Consider the following 25,381-nt stretch of genomic DNA (forward strand, 5'->3'; position numbering starts at 1 on the left):
GGCCATCAGGCTTGTGGAGAAGTCCTTTCAACACTAAGCCACCTTGCGGGCCCCACATTCAGTGCTTCTGATTTAAAAGTCTGTCTTCTCAAGAGAGGCACATCTTGAGGGGTGGAGGAGGGGGTCACAAGAATAATTTTGTGAAACTAGAAGCCAATATTGTTACTAGCCACTTGGGTTTCTTGTTTCAGTGAACCAAGAGGTTGGTCAAAAAGGGGGGGGGCTTGCTTTTGACTATATGAGTAATTATCCAAAGCAAATATGCTGTTGTTATTTCTTGAAGACCCAAAAGGATGTCTTTGGAATCCATGGAACTGTTGGTTTTCTCTTAGAGAGTCTAGGACATTTAGCGAAAGTTATGAGAGTGTGCATGTTCATGTATACTACACGTGTAAGTTGCTAGGTGATGGACCTATATCTCAACTCGTGGTGGGGGAGGGTGTCTTCAATGTAAGTTACATGAAGCCTGTGGTGGTTGCTACTGTTGTGTGGAAATCAGATACGGAGAGGAGAGCTTAGGGCTCCAGTGGGTGGGTGTACCAGTCATCTGCCTCCTTGTTACCCTTCAGTCTTTCCCTCTGAGTCAGCACTCTATGGTAGAGGGTTGGGGACAACTGCTTAACTCTACTTGCTAGACCAACTTTTTGAACTGGCTTCTAGCCAGGTGCTCTCAATGGAAGGGATTGGTAAGAGCCTGCCCAGCACAGTAGGGTGGGAGGCAAACCTTCTGCCTGGCTTCTGACAGCAGCAGCACAGGGACAATGACAAAGGCCGAGGCAGCTGAGCTGGAATTAGAACAACAGCCTCTCTAAAAGTCCAGTGGCAGATGCAGACTCCTGCTCCAGCAGTGCTCCAAGACTGACGTCACCAAGTCTCCCTGTCACTGGTGATGCTGGAGGTCGAATGAAGGTTTGTGAGTTGCGAGTTTTAAAGGAGCCCTTATCTCTAGAGGCACATTTTGAATATTTATACATGACGATTGAATTTGCTTATTCATTTGTGAGTAGATTCATTTACAACTGGGTACATTTTTCTTAAGAATAATCTATATGTGGGTATGGTAGGGGTATAGCTGTATTGGGTTGGCCACAATCTCACAACTGTCAGGTGCTAACTCCTGGGTGGAAGAAACATGGGAACATATTACCATCTATTGTCCCGTGTTAAGCATTCTGTCCACTGCTGTGATGAACACCTGTGAAAATCAACTTATAGGGAAGAATCATTTATTTTGGCTATTGGTCCCAGCTTTAGTCCTTCAACTCCTCGATTGTGGGCCTGAAGTGAGATGGAAGGTCGTGCTGATGGGAACCTGTGGCAGATATTACCAAGCTCACAGAGGGCAGGGATCAGAGAGTGGCGAGCCTTGGAGAAGCACACGATACCCCAAGGCCTTTCCCAGGCCCCACTTCCTCAACAGGAACCTCCCAGAACAGTGCCATCAGCTGGGGATCTACCCTTTAGTACATAAGCCACCTGCAAGGACACTGAATACTCGAACCATACTCTACTTTTATGCATTTCTGGATAAACTAAAATACCTATGATGATCTCTCTCTACTCAGAGCAAGCGAATCCTCTCTAATCTCCATACATTGTTGTGAGTCTGACTAAGACAAGTCTTGTCACAGAATGCTTACCTCCCAGTGAAGTCAGCACCAAGGCGAACAAAGCAGTGTGCAGGGGTCTAAGAGCATAGAACAGACACAGTGACCGAAGTCTGCATATGGGACCAGAACCCTGACACATCCTGTCCCTGTGTTCCCCTGCATGAATTCGATTTTTTAGGACTTCTTAGATTTAGAAGCACCCTTCCTCTCCTTTATAAAAAATATTTTTAAAGTGTATAATTTCTGTCTAGTACATGCATGTAAGACCCATGGAGACCAGAAGAGGGCATTGGATCCTGTGGAACTGGAGTTACAGATGGTTGTTAGCTGCCATATGGGTTCTGAGAACTGAACCCAATAAGAGCAACAAGGGCTTTTAACTGGTGAACCAACTGTCCAGTCCTCTTCTGCTTTGATGGGAGATAAGGACTCACTATGTAACCCAGGTTGACCTTGAACTCCCATGATCCTCTGACCTCAGCCTCGCATAGTGGTATTACAAGCATACCCTTTTTGTCTATGTTAGTTTGAACTAGATTTGTGACATCCAGCTTGGAAACAAAATAATCCTAACTTAAGAAACCCTAAATGCAATGACCACTCTTATTCCAACCACCTGGAGCAGCCAACTGCTATTATCGTCTTCGTCACAAACCTTCCATCATGGCGATGAGCATCATCACCAGCTCCATCAGCATCTCATTGGCCAGTATCAACTGACTACAGAGTATATGAAAAGCACCAGTTCCTTGTCTAGTTGCTGCTGACGTGTGAGACAGAGCTCCAGCTCCGAGAATACTCCTGACCATGTGGAGGGACCAGATGTACCAGCCATCTATCCTTCTATAAAGATACAGGTTTGGATGGCTGAGGGAGGTCTCAACTGACTAGCCAGGGAAACATCCAGCGCATCTGACAGAGAAGAGAGGAAGTGAACTAGGAGCCAGGCCTTGGAGGATGATCACCCTGTGTGAGAGGCCACCATGATGATGACTTCAAGTTCTGCCTCTAGAGTCAAAACCACTTGATTCAAATCTTGGCTCTGTAAGAAACTAGTTTTGTAAATTTGAGGAAGTTATTTAATTTGTCTCCACCTCAATGTCCTCATCTGAAAAACAGGATGATAATCACCTCGCTCATTAAACTGTTGGGAGTGTTAGAGTGTGAAGGACAGTGCCTGGCACACAGTAAACACTACTTACGTGTTATTATTCAGAAAAGAAAGCCAGTTCGTTCTGACAGAAGAAACGGCCTCAACAAAGGTGCAGACGTGAAATGTACAAAGGGTAGAGACCAGCAAGTAGACTTACGGAGCTGACACGGAGGGAGCAGCTAACAAGAGCAATGCCACAGCCTACAAAAGAAAATGCAGCTCTCCCTCCCTCCCCTTCCCCCTCCCCCTCTCTGTGTACATGTGCATACATGTGAATGTGTTTGTGTTCATGTATGGGTCCATGTGTGTGCACCCTTATGTTTTGAGACAGGGTCTTACTATGTAGCTTGGCTAGCTAGAAGTTGCTTTACAGACCAGGCTGGCTACAACTCGGCCTACTGAGGGCTGGGATGAAAAGCCTGCCCCATCAGGCCCAGCTCCGATCCCTCTGAAGCCAAGATTCCAATCAAGTGGTTTTGACCGCAGAGGCAGAACTTGCAGTCGTCATCATGGTGACCTCTCACACAGGGTGATCATCCTCCAAGGCCCGGCTCCTACTGCACTTCCCCTCTTCTCTATCAGGTGAGCACACAGGACAGCATCCGTGGGAAGAATTTCCTGGAGGATAAGTAAGCAGCATTCTTGCATTGGGCACTCAAAGCCTGTCTACAGAACTCCTAAGAAGAGATGCTCTAAGCTATTCGTTGGACCCAGGCAAAGGCTCCTGGGGGGGGGGGACACACATGGGACAAGCTCAAGGATGTAGAACTTACTGTTCTTTGACAGCCATGTTGGGTGGCAGAGAGGTGAGCCCATTGCCTGTGAGGAGCAGCACACGGAGATGTGGCAGAATCCCCAGATCGCAGATGGCCTCCTCAGTCAGGCTGTTGAAGGAAAGGTCCAAAAACTGCCATGCAAAACAAGAGATGGGATAACAGAAGCGACAAATGACAATGATTCCCAAACGCAAGCGGGGCGTTGGCTCTGCTCCCTCCCCTCACTTCTGGATACCCATTACCCACAGGGTACTGTCTCAGGTTTGACTGTCCTGCCAGTCACCTTCTGCATGTTTCTACTAGAATGCCCCTCTCTCAGCACTGGAATCCCAGCCCCAGAAGGCCACCTCAAAGCTGCCTCCTTAGAAAACATTCCCCAAATGTTGGCCAGGTGGACTATCTCCCTCCCCTGACTTTATCTGCAGGATTTAAACTATCCTAGGATATTTGTCCCAGTCTGCGGGCTCTTGAGCTAGCTGGAGATTGTATAAGAAACTGGTGTGCCATGTATTTTGTCTTGCACACAGTGGAGAACTGGAGTGTAAGCCCTTTGAGGTCAGGAATCCTATCACTGTAGCATGGTAGCCACATAAGTGAGCACGGGCCCTGGCACAAGCATTTGCACATGCAAGTGAACTTAAATGCAATAGTTTAAAAGAACAATGAGTCCAAATAGTCACTGCCTTCCTCTGCTGCTGCCCCTTCTGCTGCTGTGTTTGCTGCTGCTTCTTCCTCTTCTTCTTCCTCTTCCTCCTCCTCCTCCTCCTCCTTTTATCACCACCACCACAACTTCTACATCCATTGAATAAAGGCTCATTTTGTCCTTGCCCTCTAGGAAGTCCCAGTTTTCTTTGGCTGTGAACTATCTATGTCTGTGAACTATCTATGCTGCTGGACTCTCAGCCTTCATCAGAGAAGCTTCCTTTACAGTGGAGTTAACACAGACTCACAACTGGTCCAAGTGCAGAGAATAAGTGACTGTGTAGTGCTCGGCCCCAATGGAACACCCATGTCCCTTCCTCCAAGGCTCAGGCACCATCACGGAAGAGGGGCTGGAAAGACTTTAAGAAACAAAGGCTGGGGAGGAATGCGGTGAAACTGTCTTCTCATGACATCACTGTAGTCACGGCTACCCGAACAAGACTGGGCTCATCAACATCTCATCAGAGACAGAAAGGCTCTTGGGGCCTTACCTGTCTCTGAAGGACCATTGGTAGCTATAGTGGCAGGAGTGGGGTGTCACTTTTCAGTGGGGATATGTTGTCCATGTCTGGTAAGTAACCTCCCACCTCTGTCCATTTCAGCAGGAACAGAAAGGGGAGAAAACAGCACAGGGAATGGAAAGAATTAAAGTTCATTATATACATAGGTGATAGTCAAAGGATAAGTAAAATTTAAAGCAAATCATACTGCGGGAGAGATTCTAGGCTCACACAAGCCACAAAGGCAGTAACCATCAGAATTTCACGGCAGCGTGAGCCATCCCCAAACCAAACTGTTAACGGCGAAGAGAGCTGAAGTGAGAGAGGCAGGAGTCAGGAGGTAGCTGCCTTGTTCTGAGAGCCGCAAAGGCTCTGGGTATCAGGGGAGCTTGTGGTGGAGAAGAGGTTTAAGAAGACTGGCCAGGGTGTGAGAGGTTCAAAGCACCAGGAGGAAAGACAGGGCTTGAGGTACACAGAACAGAGCCATCTCACTTGGCTGGAGCAAGGAGAGGGGCAAAGCCTGGGAAAAGCACAGGCAAAGATGGGGACATCCTTGTCTCTTATACTTGTGTGTGGACTGACAAGGCCTATGATTTTACCTGTCCCCTTTGTGTCTCTCATGTCCCTCCAACCTATTCCTCAGACAGCAGCCGGAACACGTTTTCTAAAATATGGCCCTGGCCACAGCATGCTTCAACTTAAAATTTGGTGACTCCTATTCCGTAGGATAGTTCAGCTCCTTAGCAGGTGTCTAAGGCATCCCGAGGTCAGTCCTAAGCCACCTCTTCAGGCTCACACTGTTCCACCAGCTCTCAGCTCTCACCCTCCACCTCAGGAGTTGGTGAACCAAGGCCAACAAGCCAAATCCAGCCTGATGCTCCTTTGTGGCTAGTGAGAAAAGAACGACCTTTACACTTCGAAAAATAAAAACATGAGGCCCGGATATGTAGTGTGTGTCTTTAGTCCCAGCATTCTGGAGGCAAAAGCAGGTGGATCTCAGTAAGTCAAAGCCAGCCTGGTCTACAGATTGAGTTTCAGGACAGCCAGAAATACACAGAGAAAGACCCTGCTTCCAAAAAATAAATGAAAAAGGAATAATGTGCCTCAGTGGGCAATGAGAGGTTCACATTTCAACATATTTCTTTGTTTGCCTTCTGTCAGAAGCCGGCTAGGAGCCTAAAGCTAGAAGGTAACTTTCCTGGGAATGGCCGACCTCCCTCCTCCCCCCATGGCTTACAATGGGCGAGGTCTAAGAGGCAAGGTCCCAAAAGACTTCATCTCAAGATTGCCTCTTGCAGTTGATAAGCCTTTCCTGTCACTATTACATAGCCTACGGACTCCTGGGCATTGTCCCACCCTATTGAGCAAATTTTCTGCAGATCTACATAAAGATGAACTTTCGTGAATTAATGTTGTTTATATAAATTAATGAATTCATAGAATTCCTCATCTGATTCAAATAATTTTAGGAAGAAAGATTTTAGAGATGATTTTATTTCTTTTGCCAGAAAGATATAATAAAGTTAGAATCAAGAATAGATTGTGCCCATTCTTCATAGAATAGTAAGAAAAGGCTGCATATTAAGGAATACAATGAACCTTTACAAGTACATTATAAAGAGAAATAGGCTTGGGGAAAATTTGTGATCAAGGGAAAAACATTCATTCTAGGTCAGATCCAAGGATGATGTCACAGGTGTGCACGAATATAAAGCAAGGTCATGTGAAACTGTTGCTTTGAACTTATAATGAGCTTAAAGGATGAAACACAATTTTGAATTTACTATTAACATCCTTCCGTAACTCCCTTTCTGTGTAACATTTTATCTATGTGGTACTTTTCTAAGAACTTTTGTCCATAAAATGGTCAGAGAAAAGAAATTAAGTGTGGCTTAGGGGGCTCTGCCCCATCCTTCCCACCAAATATATATGCCTGTTTGTTTATAAGTACACGTGTATTATGTAAGTATGAATAAACACTATGATGTTGATTGAGACAGGAGGTCAGGCCTGTCCAGTGTGTGTGTGTGTGTGTGTGTGTGTGTGTGTGTTTGGGTATGTGTGTATCTGTGCATATTTGCCAGTGTAAAGGATTATAATTCTTTGCCTTTCTTTTCTCTCTGGTTCATGAAGAGTTCTAAACCTGGCCATAAAGAGGTCCTTGAGCCATAGAGGAAAAAAACTAGCACTTATGAGCACAAATAGTAAAAAAGTTAGAGTAAGAGACCTATTGTGCTTATTAAAGCACAAATAATAAAATTATAGGGCCAGGGATTATCACTCTTTAGCCTTTTCAGATGCTGTGTCCTGCCTAGTACCATTCCCCTAAGGGCTGGGGCAGGCCCCCAGCAGCCTCCGTACTGTCTGCGGTTTTTTTCCTCCCAAAGAAGGATGACTTCTTATGACAGCCACAATTGATACTGAGCATGTGGACCCAAAGCTTAGCATACTTAGTTTCTTGTTTCACACACACACACACACACACACACACACACACACACACACATACACACACACACACACATCCGTGAACCCTTATTCTAGCTGCTTTAACTATTTAATGTTGGATCCAAATTTGCTTTACATGAGGAGTAGCTCAAAGAAATAAAAGTTAGAATGTTAGAGCCACCCAGATTTTACAAAGGGAGACACTTTATCCTCAAGGCCAAGTTATTTGGACAAGGCAAAGGGTCAGCAGGACAAAGGTGAGAAAGAATGCCTTCAGGCTTCTGGGGCTGGGGTCCTGCTGGATGTTTTTCAGATTTGTAAACACAAAATCAAATCACAGCAAAGTTCAGTTTCCTAAGAGTGACTCAAGAGATTCCACTCTGGGCCCCTCCCCTTGGGGCAGGCTCTCTGACAGACGAGGACAGAAGATTCCTAGCCTGACTTAGCCTGCCAGCTGTATCTGGCTGAGTCATGCTGAGTTTTATTACACATCAAAGTATTTATTACTGTGAGATGCAAATTCAGGATATTTGACATGTTTATCTTTTCCCCTAGGGAGCCCTTGCAAATCACAGAGGGATGAGAACAAATGACTAGTCCAGAGATTTCCTTTTCTCATTTATATTCTGCATCCTAAAATGAGTCTGTTTTCTTTGTAGACAAATTCCTTTGGATAAGGCTGGGTTTGTACGATAAATAATCGTCATCAGATACAATCAAAGTATAAAGTGGGTCATGTACGAAATCAATCATGATTAACATTAGAACCCAAGCTAGTTACTCATAGAGTCAAGGTGTGTGATTATATCCCTCTGGCACCTGTTTTAGAGGTTTTATTTGAGAGGAGGAAGACAAGGTTCAAGGCACAATATGCAACTCTTGGGAGTTCAGACTGTTCTCTGAACAAGTCAAAGAACAATGGAAGTTCATAGGAGGCCCCTGGTTCCAGAGGTAAATCTATTTCCCACTGCTGGCACCAAATTACAACACAGAAAGATGCTTTAACATAGCTCCAAGCTGCATCAGTCACCTCCACTGGGCTTTATGGGACTTTGAGAGTTTGCCCACTGAATAATAATCAGTTTGAGGACCAACTCATGTCCCAGGTCAGAGCAAACTGCTGTCATCTTCAATGTGACTTGAAAAGTCTCACGGAGAGAAGTCAATTTTACATTCAGCACAGGATGTTTTCAGAGTGTGAGGACATACCCACCATCGTGGGATGGTGTGCATTTCAATATGTTAAAAGTGTTTCCAAACTCTGGCATACAAAGGCCATCAACTCTTTGAAAAGGTCATCCTCCCTAAAACAAGGCAAGGGAGGCGCATATGAAGCATGGCTGACCTTTGATGCTTGCAGGTTTGAGCTACCAAAGCTAACAACATGGAGACATGTTGCTAAAGTGTGAATGGAAATGCTTTACTGTAAGGCCAGCACAGGGGGAGGGGGAGTGCTCAGGGAGAGAGAGGGACCCTGGCCAGGGGGCTGAGCCCCACTTCTGGCACCACTCTCCAATCTATATGTGCAGTGACTCTCGGGTAGTGACAAAACCTTCATTTCCTTGTTAAAAAATGGTCCCCGAGCCTTGATCAAAGTCAGAAGAGGTAACAGAGAACGTGGCTCCACAGAACAGACTTCCTGTATTTTCTATCCCAGGTTCTGAGAACAGCTAGCATGGGACGTGTGCACGCCTCTAGTGTCCTGCTGAATCCACAGGGCCATGTTTGCCCATCCTCATCTCTGGGTCAAGGAACTAGATGTACTACCCCAGTCCACTGGGACCAACCTCACTTACTGAGGACAGGGTATGTCACTGGTATTGGTTCACAAAGTCTCTAGCTCACTGCACCCGGCTCTTAACCTGGATCCACAGCTCTCCAAACACCCAAGGAATCTCCTACGAAACTCTTCCCCCTATGATATTCAATTTAAACTCATTTTTCTATTCCTCTGAACATGAATGACCCTTAGCATTTATATTCCAGGGTCAGACAGCTTGGCCGTAGTTACCCATCTGCCATGAGTATTACCACCACCACCACCACCATTCCCATCATCATTATCACCACCACCACCATCATCACCATCACCACCACCACCACCACCACCACCACCATTCCCATCATCATTATCACCACCACCACCATCATCACCATCACCACCACCACCACCATTCCCATCATCATCATCATCATCAACATCACCATCACCACCACCACCACCACCACCATTCCCATCACCATCACCACCACCACCACCACCACCATTCCCATCATCATCATCATCATCATCATCAACATCACCATCATCACCATCACCATCACCACCACCACCACCACCATTCCCATCATCATCATCATCATCAACATCACCATCACCACCACCACCACCACCACCACCATTCCCATCACCATCACCACCACCACCACCACCACCATCCCCATCATCATCACCACCACCACCACCCTCTCCAGAGGCCAGAGCCATGAAGCAAGAACCTAGCAGTGAAAGCCCAGAGAACCTTTCCCCAAAATCACAGTCTGTCAAGACTCCTAGAATCATTCCTTACAGGGGAACAGGTAGGATCAAAAACTTCCTACCTCCAACTTACTTCCAATGTCTTAAAGTCTCCATATTTCACATAGACCATCTTGATGCCATTGAATGCAAGCTCCAGCTCCTTTAGGGTTGGAAATGTGTGAAAGACATCTACATGGGGACAGAAAGAGAGGATTGTGAGCTTGAAAAGGCTCAACGAGAAGGATACTAACAGTGACTGTTCACTGAGCTTCCGGCTGCGGAAGATGCTTTCCATCTCAGATCTCTAACCACAGGCTGGAGATGGCTTGGGGGTTAAGAGAATTTACTGCTCTTGTACAAGACCAGAGTTTAGTTTCCAGCATCCACATTGGGTGGCTTCCAACTACCAATTACTCCAGCTCTCGGGGTTCCAATGAGCTCTCCTGGCCCCTAGGGGTCCTGCATTTATGTACACACACACACACACACACACACACACACACACACACACACACACCCTACACACACACATACACACACACCACACATACCCCACATACACATACCCCACATACACACACCCTACACACACACATACACACACACCACACATACCCCACATACACACACCACACACACACACACCACATATACACCACACACCACATACACACCACACACACTACACATACACACCACACACACACACCCCACATACACCACACACACACCACATACACATACTACATACACACACACACACACACACACACACACACACAGACCCCGTATATGCACACAGAACAGAACAGAATTAAACATAAAATGACCTTTTTAGAAAAATGTACATCTGTAGCCACTCTCACTAACAGAAATCGTGGCGTTCGTTCTGTAGCCGAGGAAAGTGACTTGTTAGAGCTGAGTTGGCTGGTGAGAAAACTGAGGATTGAATGTGAATCTGTTCAAATGCTAGGCCTGCCCATTAAAAAATGGTCTCTGTTCTTTTTGTTTTTTCTTCCCAATTCAGGACCAACTGAAGAGTCTTGTGCATGCTAGACAAACTCTACCACTGAGTCACACTTCTAGATGACCTCTATTATTTCTGATTAGAAATGCTAACACGCCCACCCCAAATAGTAAAACATCACAGGGGAAAATGTTCCTTTAATCCCAACATTTAGTGTCAACTGTTTAAAACCTCATATATATACCTAATATTTTTTCTCATGTATGTACTGAAGTTTCTTATAAAAACGGAGCACACGCTGTACTGTGGCTTTTCTCCTTTAACACTATGACTTGAAGATTATTTTATGTTAAATTTATCCAGTATCTTAGTTACCTTTCTAGGACATACATGCACTAGCTTTTCCTGTTGGTAGCATTTAACCTATGTGGGAAGGAGGTAATCAAACACTCCCTCTTGCAGGATAACTGGATCCTAGATTCACTTTCTAAGCCTGTTTCCCTGGTAACCAAAAGCATATGCTATGGTAACTGTGTTACTAGGCAACTATTGCTTGTGGTAAAACCACTGCAGACTGGTAAACTGTGTCTGGACCAGGAGAAAGTATAAATTAAAAATACCCAAAGAAGGGGGCACTTGTCTCTAAGGTGACATGCCCTTCATGGGGACACTGTAACACAGACCTATGCAATGCTACATGAAGATGAGATTTCCAAACAAGGGCGATTCCTGCATTTACTCAGTGAGAGTTTCTGTCCAGTACCCAGGGTGACTCAGCTAGTGGACAGCCCTGTGAGACAGCCAACCATGTGGACTCCACGGCAGGACTCCTGAAGTTGTACAACGGGGACATAGTGTAGAGTCATTTAGAGCCTTCTAAGTGAACCTGGTGTATTATTACTACAACGTGTGAGTCAGGACGCTCAGTAAAGGCTAGTAAGAGACTGACTGCAGGAATTCCCATGTGTAAGTCTCTCTAGAATATGTTATTAGAAATGCAACTGCTAAAGGCAGTGACTATCTCAACTTTTTAAAGGTCTATCTGTCCGTCCATCCATCTATATGTATGTGTTCCTGTGTGGTGTTGTGTGTAGTGAGTATGTGTTGAAGCCCATGGAGGCTAGAAGAGGTCACTGGATGCCCTGGAACTGGAGTTCTAGGTGGCTGTCAGTGGCCCCCATGGGTGCTACAGATTGAACCCGGGTCCTTTGCAAAAACAGCAAATGCTCTTTACAGTTGAACCAGATCTCCAGCCCTGTCTTAAATTTTAAGACACTACCAAATTTCCTCCAAGGAGTCATACTGCTCTCTTATATCTGACTTTCTCCGAGAGTCTACACTGCCTCCCCAGGGCTGGCTGTGGTTAGCGTTTTTCATACTTGCCGAGATTTGATGGTGCTGTTTTCTTCCTTAGTGAGGCTGGTCGCCTATTCACAGATGCCTGTCTATAGCAAGGCATCTCCTAACGGACTACACTTTCTTCAAAGGCAGGGATCTCATTAGATGCTCTGATAGAAACTCCCCTCTCATTGAGACAAACTCATCAATGACCCCTTCTAGAACGGTCTCTGAGTATCCCCTTGATTCATCCCTTTCCTTATATCCTTGCAGGTTGCCAAGCCCCATTATTCCCACCCCTTCCCAGGTCATTCTCTCAATCCCCCTCACTCCTCCATCTCAACCTTCATCTCCCTCCCATGGAAAAACTCCCCTCGCTGAGCTTCCCTGTTTAAAAGCCTTCCACGCCTCTTCTGTCTGGAGGACTAAGCTTCGCTCTCAAAGCTCCTGACGATCGAGTCCCCAGCAGTGTGTCCAGCCTCGGGCTTTTCTCCTCATGTATCCCTTGTAGACAACCTTCCTGACCAGACAACCCAAAGCACCTTTTCCCAATTCCCGAGTCAGTTTCTTATTAGTGTGCGCACGTGTGTGTGTGTGTGTGTGTGTGTGTGTGTGTGTGTGTGTGTGTGTGCACGCACACACCTGCCCATGCTGGTGTCAGAGGACATGATTTCAGGAGATGGTTCCATTCTTCTAACACGTGAGTCCTGGAGACCAAATCCAGGTCACCGAGCTTGGCAGCAGGTGCTTGAACCCACTCGACCATCTGGCTGACCCCATGTATTTATCTTTTGATCCAGTCCTAGGTGCTCTCTCCTAGCTTCCTGACCCACTGGACTGGGTTAAAGTCCCTCTGGTATGCTTGCCTGGCTTCCTCTGATCTCCCTGGACCAGTGCTTGTATGTACCCTGCTTGTGGTCTGAGTCTGAGCCCATCCTAATCGGGTGTGCTTCTTTCTAAAGGTCACATAGTCCTGGCACCAGTAGGGGTCACTATAGATCTGCTGAATTACTGAGGTCCTTTCTCTGTCTGGAGTTTACAAGGTGGCCTGCCAGGCTGGAGAGGGCTGTCTGTGGTTTTGGAGAGGAGCTTCAGCTGCCTAGGAAACCCTGGTGAGTGACAGCACAGCTCCAGAGTTGAGATCTGTGATCTCCCCAGAGCCATCTCCTGGCCTAGCGGGAGAGACAGACAAATCTTAACACAAGTGCTTTGCAGGCTAGGAAGACAGTTTCTGAGAGGAGAAATCTTACCTAGAGGCAGCAGGTTTTCAGAAGCATTGATATAAATCACAGACGTGAAATGTTTGAAGTCCTTTTCCTTTGCCTGTCAGAGAGCATCCCAGAGAAACACAGGATAAGTTCCCTGCCCAGGAGCCCGGTAGAAACACCAGAGCAGCTACCAAGAGGACAAATGCCTAAAAGGGACTAAGAGACATTCTTGGTGCAAGGGCAGCCACGTGGGGAGGGCTGTGGGGACTCTTCTGTTTTCTTCTACCCTGAAATACTTCAATTGTATCGAAAAGCAGAGAGTGATACTTTGAAGATGTAGCTACCATGACCCAGTTTTCACAGCCCGGAGTCTGAGCTGTCTAAACTTGAAAGAAACTATTAGAAGACTATTACCACACCCTCCACATGTCTCCTCAAACCCCACGGCTCATCCCTGCTCTTGGTTTTTATGTATATAACACACACACCAACGTTTATACTGTTCAGTTATGCGTAGGATTATTTACATGTTTTAAAACTTGATATTCATACTACAGTATGAATGTGACTTTTACTAGAGAGTGTAGGTTGGAGATTTACGTGAGATGCGTATGGCTCTTTGGAGATTAATCTGTGTTGATACACATAGGTCCAATTTGTCCATTTGAATTCCTTGCTTGAGTATATGACAAGTTATCCTCTTCTATGTGCACACTGAGTCTGTCCCAGAACTTCCATCATTACAAACAAGGTGCTACACACATTCTTGTACACTCTTTCTCATCCCAAGAGTTTCTTCACCCCTGCCATACAGTTAGCTTGTGTGATGGGAACTCCACACAAAGAATTAGATTCTACCAAACTCCCTGGCCAATTCTCGCCATGTTCTATGGCCCAGTCTCAAGAACAGATTCTTACGGTGAATTTTTCTAATTCACAGAATACCGAATTCACAGCAAAGTTTGTGTATGAATATTTTTCGCCTTTGTCTGTCTTCCCCTTCTTCCTCTTTCTACATAACTAATCTCTAGTTCCCAGGGACTGTGGAGGTGCCATACACAAACCAAAGCGTCTGGGTCGCCTGCCGTCTGGCTCAGTCACGCCTTTGATGCGGGCCTCACCTTGGAGAACTTCATGCCGCTCACGTTGATAGTGCAAAGTTCTGATGGCTTTCCGGCAGAGTGGTGCTTCAACTGGAACACAGGACACAGAGTTGGTCCCCAAGGCACTAACAGAGTGTAACGATTTGAGTTACTTTTGTTGAGGGTTTTCACCCTGCGCACTCTCAGAGGCTTGCCATTTGTTTGCTTGTACATTCACTAATTCATTCACCCATTCATTCATTCATTCATTCATCAAGTATTAACTGAACACTACTTTGGGCATGAACCATACTGACTATATTAACAAACTTTTTAAAACCTAACCGAACCCCTCTTTAATGTAAGTAGTGTTTCTTAATACTTATTATTTGTGTTAAAGGGTTTAGCTCTCTCTTCCAGGATTACTTTAAAGAGTTTAGTTCCCCCTTTTTGTCTCAGGCCATACAGCTAGAACACGATGAATCTATGATTTGGATTATATCTGTACTCATTAAAGTGGATTTTTTGCCTGCCGTGTATCACTGTACATAATGAAAAAGTTAGGATCAAATATCAGCTTCAGAATATCTCCAGTTTAGTGCTGCAGAATTCCCTGTCCCATCCATCATGGTCTAGCCCATATGGGGTCTACTATGAAGAGACTTTGAACAGGCTCAGGGAAGACTGTGGGGAAGCAGTAGGTGCCTTCTAAACTTTCTCAGAGTGACCACTTAGTGGGAAGGCAGATAGCAAGTACTAAGAAATGTAATGGTTATTTTGAAGGAGAAATTCAAGATCCAGTAGGATATGGAAACAGGAGGCCCCAACATCAGTCTTAGAAAGAGGAAACATTTCCTCAAGGGTCTGATTTTCCAGCTAAGAGCTAAGCTATAGGAGATGATCCTATGACGTGGGCAGGGAGTGCAAAGGTGTTTTAGAGAGGGAGTTAGGAGACTGTGCAGATCCACACTGGCTCTGAACAGGGAGTAGACTAAATAGGGGCTGACAGCAGTTTCATAAAGATCAGCATGTCTGACCTACTTAGAAAGGATAAGAAGACAGAAGAGACCAGTATGCCAGCTGTTGTTAACGACCTTTCCAATAAACACTCATCTACATGGCTCCTGTTAGAGAACAGAAAAGCCATTGACCACCCTTAAAGTGGATCCTCAGTGCAGCCCCAAGGATGAGTCTTAACCCATCTCACCAGCCCAGTCAACCCTCAAGGCCTCACCCCTCCATCCAACAGCTGGACAGGCCAATGAGATGTTGGCTACTGAGAGTCGAGGTGGGTGACCAGCTTAAGGATACCTTTTCTTCTAAAGACAGGCATGGGGCAATGGTGACCTCTTCTCTACCTCTGGATATTGTCCTCTTTGTCTGTGTATGTGATGACCAGAGCTGCTGCCATTTTGGAATGATGAGGGGAGTCAGCCCAAGGAAACAAGATGGCATGCTGAGAATGACGGGGCAGAAAGATGGAAGGCTGCTGAGCTTGGGGGTGTTGGCTACATAATTTTTACATAATGGATCCCAAACAATGCCTCAGGTTTCTGGGTGAAATAGAAGCAGTCTAGATTTATTGTATTTATTATTATCATTATTATTATTAACAGCAGCAGCAGCAGTATGTGAGGATGTGTGCACACATGCACATACCATGTCATACATGTGAAAGTTAGGGGACAGTGTTTTGGGGACTTGGTTCTCTCATTCCACCTTCCCTCCTGAGGACTAAACTCCGGTGGTTAGGCCTTGTACAGCAGCAAGAGCTTTTACCCACTGAGCCACCTCAATGACCCTAAAGAAAAGCATTCTAATTGGTTTGAATGAGTCAAGAGTTATGTGGTTAGCCCAATAAGAAATGATGGTGGCCTGGTTTAGAGCTGTAGCAGAAGACATGAAAGGAAGTAGGCTTGAAGACTTTAATAGACGTTCCAGGACCCGGTACAGTGGGAGTGTGGACAGAGGGCAAGAGGCAAGTGCAAACTAAAACTCGGTGACTGGCTAGTTAGTGCCAGCACAAAGGTATCATTACCCAAAGTGATGCAAAGGGGATGTGGGGTTAGTGGGATATGTGCAGTAGTATAATCTGAGGTGCCAGCGAACTGAGAGGCAGCATAGAGAGCCCATTGCTCTGAAAACCATTCTCACTGTTTCCTCTACCCAGAGCAGCAGTGCAGGCAACCAACGCCACTGGTTAATAAGGGAACGCACGTGGACGGTCATCCCACCACCACGCAACTGCTGGAAATACTCGGATGCAAAACCAGGAACACCCAACACTTCATTTATAATTTTAAAAATTAACTTTGTTCTCTATATCTGGGTGTTTGTCTATATGTACGTCTGTGTAGCACTTGTGTGCCTGATACCAGTTGTGGTGGTTTGAATACGCTTGGCCCACAGGGAGTGGCACTATCAGGTGTGGCCTTGTTGGAGGAAGTATGTCACTGTTGTGGTGGGCTTTGAGACCGTCCTCCTAGCTGCCTTGAGGAGTCAATCTTCTGTTTGTCTTCAGAGCAAGATGTAGAACTCTCAACTCCTCCAGCACCATGTCTGCCTGGATGCTGCCATGCTTCCTGCCATGATGATAATGAGCTGAATCTCAGAAGCAGTGAGCCAGCCCCAATTAGATGTTGTCCTTTATAAGAGTTGCCTTTCTCCTGGTGTCTCTTTACAGCAATGGAAACCCTAACTGAGCCACCTGCAGATGTTAGAAGAGGGTTTCAGATGCCCTGGAGCTGGAGTTACAGATATCCTGAACTTCCACGTGGGTGCTGGGAAGTGAACCTGAGTATTCTGGAAGAACTATTGTTCTCAACCCCTGAGACATCTCAGGGTCCTCAAGTCCCTTGTTTAAAATGGTGCAGTGTTTTGTTTTGTTTTAAAAAAAGACATGTATATCCTATATACTTCTAATCATCTCTGGGTTATTGATAATACCCAACACACACAATATGTATATAGTGAAGCAATATGTAAACAGTTGTTATGTCATATGGGTTAGGGATTAGGAATACAAGAGTAAGCGTATGTGTGGTGCACACTTTCGCTTTGTTTCTCAGACATTTCAGTATGTGGTTGTTAGAATCTGTGGATGAGGAAAGGTGGATATAAACAGTCACTTGTATTTGGGAATGAGGGGACAAAAAAAACACTGTGGAGTGACGTGGTCTGCCCCACCTCAGTACTGCTGTTTCTGTCCTCTGAACTCCCAATGAGGAGCGGTCTTAACAGAGAACAAATCCCACAGGCTCCGCAGAAAGCCTGCGCTGCTCAGTGCGGTGACGGGGAGCCAGGCACATTCTCTTGCAGCCTCTGACACACACTTCTTGGAACTCACCAGCAGGACTCGGGCATGAGGGAGGCTGCCAAAGTTCTCGGGAAGCAACGAGAGCCCGCGCTGCCCATTGGTATTAATTTACAAAATCCATCTTTCTTTGCAAAGCTACGGAAGCGCTGCACAGAACAGATGTGAAACTGCCTGGCTGGTCTCCAAGCCACCATCATAGGCCTGTGCACACAGAGACTGCCTCAGGCTCCAAGTCCTCCTCCTTCCAGACAGATGCCAAAACCAAAGGCTGTGGGAAAGCAGGACCTCCCTGGGGAAGTAACCACTGAGCAGAGCTTAGCATGGCACACAGGAATCTCACTCCTCCTCAGCACTGGCATAGGATCCTCAGTTTACCCTTTATTTCTGAAACACTCTTGCCTTTCCAACTGATATAAGAATTTTCACTTTGTACAATGTCTTTTGCTTTTCCTCTTAGAGCCAGGGTCTCACTAAGTAGGTTCACAGAGGCCCATCGCCTCTGTCTCCCAAGGACAGAGATTAAAGGTGTGTGCCGCCCTGTCTGGCCATTTTACATAATATAAAGGTACATGTTTTAGAGGCAGTAGACCTTTTTAATCCTGGTCTGACTATTTATTTACTGGCTGTATGTGGAGCCTCTTCTCCATGTCTAACCAGTGGCAACAATATAGTAAGGGTGACAATACTGGGCCTGTCTCGCAGGGTGTATGTAAAGACTTCACATGTTAAAGGAATTTTCCAGGGTTATTTCGTCATCAGCCACAATGAATTTGCCACATCATTCTCATAGCCTGAGGTCAGGCAGGAGCAGCGGTGCCCGGACAAGACAAGTCCTTGCCCCTAGTCAGACAAAGTAGGGGACTCTCATTTCTCCCTTCCCCTTCCCTTAGACAATGCTGTCGGCCGTTCAGGAATGCGTTTACTCTCACCAGAAAAGACCGGTCCAAGACGTGTCCAAGAATGTTTGTCTGGCTATCCCGCCGAGATACTTTCTTCAACCCAGTATCGAAAGAAACCCTCTTCTGGTTTTCCTGACCTTCAGTGGTGGATGCCTTAGCTACACCTTTCTTCATGCTGCCTTTCCGAGCCACTAGCCAGTGTCCCCGGCCTGTGAGGAAGATTGGGAGAGTGAGTAGGGCCAAACTCCCTTAAAGCCAAGGGTTCGAATTCAGAATATTTATCTCTAATGCAAAAACCCCAGCTGTTCCTGAGTCCTACCAAGCACTCACTTCTGCTGAAGCGTGTCTGTACACATGTCTCACTTAAGCAGCCGTTAATTCAGTGAGGGATATGCTACGGACGAAAGGATTTAGGATGAAGAGGGCAGGACGCTTGCCCAAACTCCTTCCTTATCTCCAAATTCGTTCCTCCCAAGGCTCCTTTAAGAGACAGAATCAGATTCTTCCTGTCATGTGACATCCTCCCTGATCCCTGTCAGCATGGAGGATTAGTCTCTCAGTGCTAGGCACCAACTCTACCTCTGGTCATCTCCAGGGTAAGGACTCTGTGACTTCAATTCCATCCATCAGCAAAAAGAATAATATGACGCCTGGGGATGTGACTCAGTTGCCTATAGCATACACGCAAACCTCAGTTCACACCCCCGCCCCCACACTATATGAAACTTGTTGTAGCAGAGCACACCTGTAATTTCAAGACTCAGAAAGTGGAAACAGGAGGACCCAAGGTCATCCTTGGCTACCCCACAAGTTTGAGGCCAACCTGAGTTATGTGGAACCCTATCTTAAAAAAAAAAAAAAAAGAAAGAAAGAAAGAAAGAAAGAAAAGAAAAGATTATGACATTCACCGTAAGTCCATTTAAAAATCATGATGACATTCTATAATCTGTTATCTATCACATTAGTAATTAATCTACCCTTGGCATTAACTGCAATTTTTGTATTACTTAGTTACTCATGTGTTGTCCTCGTTCCCTTCCTCCGGAATAGAAACTCTCTAACAGCAGGAACCTCGTCTGACTAACTCATCTTCATGTCCCAATGGCCTGTGCAGAGCTCGCCACTGTGACAGCTGCTAAACGAATGACTTAGCGAACCCACAAATCATCTGCTTAGAGGTTTGTGGACATCTACTTTGCGAGCTGGGGTCACGGCAATGAACACAACAGAAGCCCTGACCCCTAACAGTTCGATAATATGAGGTAGTGTGGAAGCCCAGAGAACCTACCAGCATGAGATAGCCCTACTAAGCTGAAGGAATTCCATAGATGAGGATTAAAACCAAGGCAGTTTAGGTAAAGGGAAGAACAACAAATGTCCAGATTATGAAGGCCAGAACAACACACAACAGAACAGCTGTGGGGCCTAGGATAGGGCCATAGGGCTCTGGCAGGCAGCAGGTCCTGGCCCTGCCTCCAGGACTTGGCCCCACACTAACCACTGTTGCCAGTCCTGCCTGCTTGGTCTCATGGGAGGCATTTCTCACGCCTGCTCTGGACTAGGCAGTCTGATACCCCACCAGCAAAGGCTGCCCCACGTGGCGTAGGTTTCGGCACACCTTCACTCAGTCTGCGTATCCCTGGCTCCTGAAGGTAACAGTCTGAGTTGGTATGAAAGTGCTCAAGAGGAAAGGCCCAGATGTGCCAGGAGATCAATGAGAGGAAGCTGGAAAGGTCGGGAGAGGCAGCCCAGAGAAAGTGCTGAAGGCTGACAAGGCACAGGAATGGTATAGCTTTGAGCAGAAAGGAGGGTTGAGGGAGGATTGTCTTGTCTCTATAATTTTTTTTTTGAGATACTTTTGGACTTCCAGAAAAGTTGCAAAAACAGTACAAATTGGCACATAGCCTTCACCTAGCTCCCCCAATGTTCTGTTCTTGCCTTTATGACAGTCATGGAATTACTGAACCCCAGCAATTAGCATTGCTGCAACATCAGCTACTGACGTCAGCCCTTCTTTGAGATCTGCCAGTTTCCTGACTAATGTCCTCCCCTCGGTCCAGAATCCAGGCTAGGACCTCGCATCACATTCAGCTGGCATGGCCTCTTGGTCTGCTCCAACTGGAGAGACGGCGCTCCATCCTGCTCTCTCCTTCTTCAGGCTTGACACTTTCAACGAGCACTTGTGTCAGATAAATATTAAAATAGCCAAAGTAAGATATCCACCGATGTGCACGTGTCTAATGCTTTCCCATGATTAGACTGGGGCGCTGAACTTGGCAAGCTACCACACAAGCAGGCTGTGCCTTGCCCTGTGCATTTATCAGAGAACTTGTCTGTGTTACTTCTGGGGGCAGAACCTTGTTTGTGAGACAGGTTCTCAGTATACAGTCCGGGCTGGCCTCAAACTTACAAGTCTCTTGCACCAGCCTCCTGAGTGCTTGGGTTATAGGAGTGTACAACATGCTGATGCATGTTTGTTCCATGTGATGTGTATGTACGTATGTATATACACATATATGCATGTTGTATGAGTGCCTGTGCACATATGTGTGCAACTGTGCATGTGGAAGCCAGAGGAACATATGAAGTGTCTCTGTCACTCTCTACCTTGTTCCCTTGAAACAGAGTTTCTTGTTGAACTCGAAGCTCAGCACTTCAGCTACACTGGCCAGTCAGCGAAACCCTAGAAATCTTTCTGTCTTTGTCCTCAGTTCTGAGGGACAGGCATATGTGGCCACGCTCAGCCTTTCCATGGTTCCATGGTTCGGGGAATGGGTCATCTTGCTTGCTGCAAGTGCTCTTCCCTGCTGAGCCACCTCCCCTGCTAATATCGAGCACTCATTCATTCAGAGTTGGGTCTTCTTGATGACACTGCTGAGACGTTTCTGTTTCTTACCTTTGTTATTAATAACTGTAACTAGGAAGTTGTTCAAATGTTCCATTTCTCATACTTATACCCTGTTTTGTTTTTTTTTCTGCATCCTAAACTGCTGGGGTGTCAGCCTCACTGATATGAAATTGTTCAAACACTGTGTGTTGCTTTGACAGTGTTCTGTAGTTTTAACTAGTATCTGTGATGAGGTGACATTAATGAGAGAGGTACTTCATAAGGTAGGTGGCTTTACCTCAGTCCATCAGCTGAAAATTAAGGGGCAAAACATGAGGTTTCCTAGAGGAAAAAGAAGTCCTGCTTCAACACTGCAGTGGAGGAGAGGAGGCATGGAATGTACGTATTTAATCCCAGCATTCCAGAGTCAGAGGCAGGTGAATCTCTGTGAGTTCAAGGTTAGCTTCTCTGCACAGTGAGTTCTAGGACAGCCAGGGCTGGCTAGAGATACTCAGTATATTAAAAAATAAAATAAAAAAGACAATAGGCTGGGATGTAGCTCAGGGGTAGAACACTTCTCCACCTTGTGCAAAGCCTGGGGTATCATCCTCACCATCCGGAAACAAACACACAAACAAATATCTTGTTCAGATTAGCTCTCCCCAAAGATCACCTAAGCCTCGACAATCACACACATCAATTTCTTTCTATCTATCTATCTATCTATCTATCTATCTATCTATCTATCTCCCTACCTACCCATCTATCTATCTATCTCCCTACCTACCCATCTATCTATCTATCTATCTATCTATCTATCTATCTATCTATCTATCTATCTATCTACTTACCCATCTATCTATCTATCTATCTATCTATCTATCTATCTATCTACCTACCTACCTACCTACCTACCTACCTACCTACCTACCTACCCATCATCTACCTATCTTCTACTATCCTTACTTCCTTAAAGAATCCTGACTGACATATTACCCAAAAGTGAGTTTTCCCTGTAAAAACCATTACTGTGATATTTGAACGGTGATTTTCTAGTTCCCCCAAGTCTTCTGTATTCATTAGTGAGAGTTTTACCGGAAGAAAAAGATGTTTCTTCTCTCCTGCTTACTTATTGACTTCGATATTTATTTATATCATTATGGGCTCATGAATATTTATCCCGCCATTATTCATTTCTCTATTGAGGCGATTTGTTTCCCAGACTTGGCTCTGTTGTCTGACCCCTGTTGTCCTTTCAACTTGCCTCCAATGTTTCTGTGAGCATTTCTTTTCTTTCTGGTACCAGGAGATGTTTATAGAGTACAATGTGAATTCTTTCCTCCTTGCCTCGGACCTGTAAACTCCTCTCACTGGAGAATTGTATTTAAAAGCCAAGATCTAGGCAGCAAGTTTATTCTGCACCATGGCCACGGCTCTTCGTGAGCATGCATACCAACACATGCAGACAACACCCCAACCCCGTCTCTCTGACTGTCTCAGTCTGCCTGTCTCTTCTGTGTGTGGAGAGAGTTTGAGCAAGGGAGGGAGGGGGAAAGCATACATCCACAGTGACTGTTTCCTCACAAGATTCAAACAGGGGCAGGAACGATGCCTGAGTGCAAGCTGAAGTCCCTTTGGAGAAGCAGGGAGAACAGGGCTGGGTGGCTCAGTGGTAAGACCCTGGCCTGTCACATGTGAGGCCCTATGGTTGCTCCCTAGTTACTATACTCCCCATCAAACTGGAGAATAGGCTAGAGAAGAGCCAATCGATAGCCTATGTAGTCTGTGCTCCCCTTTCCCCAAGGTGTTCTCTGTCTTCAGTTGCTAGTACTCAACTATGACCTAAAAATATTGTGAGAAATTCCAGAAATAAAGAAGAATTAAAAACAACTTTGTAGAGATAACCTCTTGTGCATGGTATAAAAGCATCTGCCTGTCAATAAAGGGCTAACTAGTCAGTGAGCTGAGGCAGGACTAGAAAGTGGGACATCCGGCAGAGACAGAGAGATCCTGGGATTGAGTGAGGTGTGGGAAGACTGTCCCCACTCCCAACTCGGAGGAAGCTAGTGCATGATAGTGAAGGAGAGGTAAGTAGCCCTGCGGCAAGACTGAGACCAGTTCAAACGGGCTACACGCTATGAGGTAGTGGAAGTGAGCCAGAGCCGGTGTGTGGCCTGAGCATCTATTCATATATATTAAGTCTCAGAGTCGTTATTTTGAGGAACCTAAGTGCAGGTGGAAATCCCTGCATTTAGATAGCTTAGTCTTTATAGCACACTGACATAATTATTGTACTTACTATCAGCTAACTACAACAGTTTTAAACTCTGTGAGTTAATCTCATACTATTCCTAGTTTATGAATTAAACCTTATCGGGCCTATATGTATGGAATGGTGACATTTATACACGTGTGTGTGTGTGTGTGTGTGTGTGTGGTCTATATGTATATATGGTTTGCATTACTCATGTTTTAGGCATTGACTGGTCACCCCTCCTACTGAAGATAAGGAAATACTTAACAGTAGAGCGGGCAGCAAGTCGAAAAACCGAGGGTTAAAGGATGTGGCCTTTCCTCCTGACCTACTCATCCGAAGCAACAGAGCTACCTGACTTCTAGACAGCTTCCCACCTCTGAGGCTACGCTCACTTTAAAAGTCCCTGTGCGGGGGAAGGGTAACTAGATGGCTATCTGAAAACTACAGAAGCATTAGCAACTTCGTTCGGGAGCGGTATGACTGCCCATCTAATAAGAGAAATGGGAAGGGAGGTGCACAGCAGACTAAGGGGTCAGAAGATGGATCTTTGAAAATCGTGGGAAAAGGGTAGGGCTTTGTGGATGGAAGACTCTGGCTGACAGGAAGGAAGGCTGGAACACTCAGGACAAATCCAAAAGCGTTGTGAAAGGCGCATCCTGGGAAAGAAGCGTAAATAAAGGAAAGAAAGGGGCTGTGGCAGAGAGTAAGGGTCCGTTAGGCTGGGACTGACATGGTGGGGCCTCTACAGGTGTCAGCAATGAGAGGCCACTGAACAGAAGCCGCTGTGGTTAAACACACACGGCCTACTGAGCCTGCAGCAGAAAGAGGGATGGGAGGGGATGGGCCTGAGCAGCAAGGAGAAAATGAGGGAGAATGGTGCAAGGCAGGAGCTGGCTGTAGAGAAGAGGCAGCAGCAGAGAAGTCACCTCACCTTCTTCCGGCAACCGGAGGAGACTTTTGGCTGGAAAGCAGTTGTTGAGGCAAGGCGTGCCGTTATCCATTTTGTACATTCCAGAAGACACCATCTCCCTGAAGGACACAGGGCAGCGGGGAGTCAGAAGGGTAAACCGGTGCAGGGGAGCCCTTCACCCAGTGCCATTCGCCAGCCCAACAAGACCACTGTGTCCTGAGCACCCTACATCTAAGGACCAAGAGGCTCTGCTTCAGAAATGGGGTCACTGTGAACAGAACAGGGAGACAGGACCTGGCATTTCCAATCCAAACCAGTCCCGCCTCAGCAGAATACTCGATCAGGCGCAGACAGACCTGGTTTGAATCCTGGTTCTAGCTTGCCTGGCTGTGTGATAACTAAGTTCCTCTACTCCACTGAGTACCGAAGTCCTCACGTGTAAAGTGGGGTGGGATGGGGGTGTGCGACAATCCTACCTTCACGGGGAGTGAGCAGACCACATGTGAAGGCTACTTGTCTTTGTTTGAACAGAGTTCAGAGAAATGGGGCTCACAAACCACGTTTGGACAGGACAGATCCAGCCTGAGGGGTAAACGGAATTTACTGATGGAGAGAAGCAAATGGTAAAAGAGAAGGAGCCCTGGAAGCGAGGGCACTGCAGCTCTCTAGCCGAGGTTGTCAGTCTCAGGGAGGGGGAGGATGTGCATCTGTGTCTGCCAGCAAGGCGGGAAAGATGGCGCCTGCTCCTGAAGGGTCTTTGCTATGAGGGGTGAGGCTCGGGAGGGGGGGCACGGCCGTGGTTTCCAACTGTGGGCGACAGGAAGATGAAGTCAACTTCTGAGCTCTGCACAAGTCATGACCAGAGCT

General features: G+C 46.2%; 1 protein-coding gene across 1 annotated transcript in view; it reads right to left on the reverse strand.

Annotated features, from left to right (window-relative positions):
• XRRA1 (X-ray radiation resistance associated 1) overlaps positions 1 to 24,629 on the reverse strand; it is a gene marked incomplete at both ends in the record, with an annotated part of 51,796 nt that extends 27,167 nt beyond the window's left edge. Inside the window, 6 exons of the mRNA XM_080911360.1 lie at positions 3,537 to 3,670; positions 9,802 to 9,899; positions 13,266 to 13,338; positions 14,345 to 14,416; positions 18,551 to 18,729; positions 24,536 to 24,629. Of these exons, the coding sequence (XP_080767486.1) occupies positions 3,537 to 3,670; positions 9,802 to 9,899; positions 13,266 to 13,338; positions 14,345 to 14,416; positions 18,551 to 18,729; positions 24,536 to 24,629 (650 nt within the window). The remainder of the gene's footprint in view (positions 1 to 3,536; positions 3,671 to 9,801; positions 9,900 to 13,265; positions 13,339 to 14,344; positions 14,417 to 18,550; positions 18,730 to 24,535) is intronic.
• Between the last annotated feature and the right edge of the window lie 752 nt (positions 24,630 to 25,381).

This window comes from Micromys minutus, assembly GCF_963924665.1.
Source record: "Micromys minutus genome assembly, chromosome: 2".
NCBI classification, from domain to species: domain Eukaryota; kingdom Metazoa; phylum Chordata; class Mammalia; order Rodentia; family Muridae; genus Micromys; species Micromys minutus.